At 42.8% G+C, this 3,351-nt stretch overlaps 1 protein-coding gene across 1 annotated transcript; it reads right to left on the minus strand.

Annotated features, from left to right (window-relative positions):
* Positions 1–249: 249 nt before the first annotated feature.
* Positions 250–2,304, minus strand: LOC116207159 (uncharacterized N-acetyltransferase p20-like). The gene has a single exon (XM_031540029.1). The coding sequence runs from the start codon at positions 938–940 to the stop codon at positions 410–412; it is 531 nt and encodes a 176-aa protein (XP_031395889.1). The 5' UTR covers positions 941–2,304; the 3' UTR covers positions 250–409.
* Positions 2,305–3,351: the final 1,047 nt, after the last annotated feature.

The raw sequence follows: 3,351 nt of genomic DNA on the forward strand, positions 1-3,351 counted from the left end.
CTCTTAGAATGACGTCGGGATGCCCCACCACTGCCGTACTCTCAGCTGATTTCCCCATCTCCCTCGGTAGAATCAGTGGAAGTTTGAGGAGATAAGGATAGTGTGTGTGGGCTTCATGGGCACAAGCCCATTCTTAAGTAATAACCCATTGGGCCTCCAATCCCTCTTTTTCTTTTTGGGGGGTGGGGTGGGTTGGGGGTGGTTGAGGACTTGAAATACTTAACTAATATGTACGCGCGTGTATGCATGGGTATTAAAATGCCGGATTTCACAGTGATTGTGACAAAAGTTCGAGATTCTGAACAAACTTCAAAGAACATGTGCAGGTAATAAAAGAAGGACCAGAGCTTTAGCATCAAACAACATGAAATATTAAGATAGTTAAATCTGTTACATACTCGAATACTTTCTAGTCCACTGGAAGAGTATCGGTTGATAAGAAACTATACAAGTACAAATCTTTCAGCTCCCCCTTCAAATACGAGTACTTCCTGAGCAAACCTTCCCGTGCAAACCCGGCTTTCTCAAGCACCCGTTGGGAGGCTCGATTGTTAACATCCACGAAAGCCTGCAGCCTCAGGATCTCAGTCAAGTTCTGGAAAACCCGAGAGAGCGCCAGTTTCACGGCCCTTGTGGCGATCCCATGGCCCCAGTATTCCGGTGCCAGCGCGTAGCCAATATCCGCACGGCACCTATCCTCACCCGACCAGGGGAACACTGAGACAAACCCTATCGAACGGCCATCGATGCAGATTGAGCGGCGCCAAGGGTGGGGGATGCAAACCTCCCTGACGGTGGTCAGCGCCTGTTCCCTGGAGGCCAAGGCAGTCCATCTAAGGTTCCTTATGACCCGATCGTCGCTGGCCCATGAGAAAAAGTCGTCGGCATCGGTCAGTTCAAATGGACGGAGAGTGATTCTTGCCGGGTCGATGATCTCCATCGGAGCTGGAATAGAGTTCTGTTGACTGATCAAAATGTTCGGCTAATGGGGAAGAATATCTTATGGAGCATGAGCTGGACATCTTCCTTGTATAATTGTTTATTTATGTCACTTTTCCCGAGTGGAATATGGCTTCTTCTCCATGGTAGGTGAATGGGGCCAAAGCCCATATGGAGCATGGAGGTCTCAAGCGGATCGGGAAAACAGTTGGCTACCGGTCCAATTTACATATAAATTACTGATAACAGTGGACAACTGGTCTCCACCCGAAGGTTCCTAATCCCTTCATCAATATGTGATGGAAAACTCGAGAAGACTTCCTGGTTCTGGCCAAAAAGAGTGTCATAAAAGTGCAATCAAGCTTGCCCTTTACTTTAACTCCAAAGTCCAACCCATAAACCTTGGCTCTTTCTGGGATATGTTACTCTCGTCAAGTACATGGGATTCTGCAGGGAAGGAATATCATCGGGGCGGAGCAGCTTCTGCTGCAATTAGGATAGCAAAGTGACCTGAAAACGAGAGAAAACTCATATCATCGTGAGTCTATCCAATGTTTCCCCGAAACAGTATCGGTTGATAAGAAACTATACAAGTACAGGTCCTTCAGTTTCCCCTTCAGATATGAGTATTTCCTGAGCTAACCCTCCCATGTAAACCAGGCCTTGTCGAGCACCCTTTGGGAGGCTCGGTTGTTGATGTCCACGAAAGCCTGCAGCCTCTGGACCTCAGTTAAGTCCTGGAAAACCTGAGAGAGCGCCAGTTTCACGGCCCTCGTGGCGATTCCTTGTCCCCAGTAGTCCGTTGCCGCTGCATAACGAATATCTGCACAGCACCTATCGTCACCAGACCCGGGGACCACCGAGACAAACCCGAACGAATGGCCATTCACGCAGATCGACAGTAACACAGGTGGGGCATGCAGATCTCCCTGATGGTGGTCAGAGCCTGTTCCCTCGAGGCCAGTGCAGTCCACTTAAGGTTCTTCATGCGCTGATCGTTGCTGGCCCACGAGAAGAAGTCGGCGGCATCAGTCAGTTCAAATGGGCGAAGAGTGATCCTTGCTGGGTCAATGGTCTCCATGGATGGCGAGATAGAGTTCTCTTGACTGAACGTAGTGTTTGGCTAATGGGGAATACAACCTTATGGAGCACGAGATGGACATCATCCTTTTGAAATTATTCTGCATTTTTCTAGAGTGATCAAACTAACGAGCTGGGACAATAAATATACATGTAGAGCATGGAGATCTAAACCGGATCCGATAACACAGTCGACAACTGGTCCAACTTGCATATTAATTACCTTTGCGAAAGCAATGGGAAGACTCGTCACCCTTTTGCCAACAAGACCCAAATATGGTTGACTGTTTGGGGATGAGATCATGGCACTAGTCCTAGACCCCATAACCAAATTAACCTTCAGCTACTTACTCGTCCACCTCTGTAATCAATCAAGGGAATTCCAATTACCATGCGATCTCCGGGTTCTCCTTAATGCACTGGAGTTCTTTCATCACCGAGGAAGCCACTCTGACATTATGCATGAAGGCAATGTTACCATCTTCATTCCGGAATCGGATAAGTTCACCCCAGCCTACAATATGCCTGCAGCAAGTCCATTAAAGTCTTAAAATATGCGGGAACGCTGGTCCAGTGATCCATGTTGGTAAAACTCAGCTCTGACTAAAAGTCACCAATCGCCATTTCGCGATGAAAATCATCATTTCTAGTTTTCAGCCATCGATCTGAAATCGTTAGATCATCTCCCTAGAACTGTACAGGATCCCAGAGGTCAATTAGGGAGGAGGCTTTAACCTTACTGTTAGTTTATTTTTATTTTTTAAACAAATTGATTCTCAATGAAGCATCAGTTATAAATTGTAAAAGTAAAAGAAAATTACATTGCACTCAACTACTCCTAATTTTATGCTTTTCTTTTTTAAAATTCCTGTTTTCTTCAATACTAGTTAAACGGCCAACGCGATGCACCGGTTTACTTTTTAGTGTTAAATAAAATAATATTTTTCAAACAATATCTTAATTTCATTATTTTGATCTTACATATCTTTTTAAATTCCTAGTAACTTTTATAAGTATAAGGCATACATATATGTAAAACTAATAATAACTATATCATATTTAAACCCAATAGAGATGTTATTCTATTCATTCAAATTTCTACATCATTTTATAGTAAAATTTTATTTAAATAAGTTGGTTTATAAAGTTTTAATTTTTTATGAACTCATTTTTATCCTTCTAGATTTTGAATAAACAAATACTTAAAATAACCTGTTAGTCTTTAAAAATAGCATTATTTTTTAAATCACTAATAATAATAGTAGTAATAGTAATAATAATAATAACAACAACAATAATAATAATAATATAATAGCATTTCATTACTTTCAT

This window comes from Punica granatum, chromosome 5, assembly GCF_007655135.1.
Source record: "Punica granatum isolate Tunisia-2019 chromosome 5, ASM765513v2, whole genome shotgun sequence".
NCBI classification, from domain to species: domain Eukaryota; kingdom Viridiplantae; phylum Streptophyta; class Magnoliopsida; order Myrtales; family Lythraceae; genus Punica; species Punica granatum.

What these genes read in the sequence shown, in the direction of transcription:
- LOC116207159 (XM_031540029.1), bottom strand. Translation starts at nt 940, where the DNA reads ATGGAGATCATCGACCCGGCAAGAATCACTCTCCGTCCATTTGAACTG.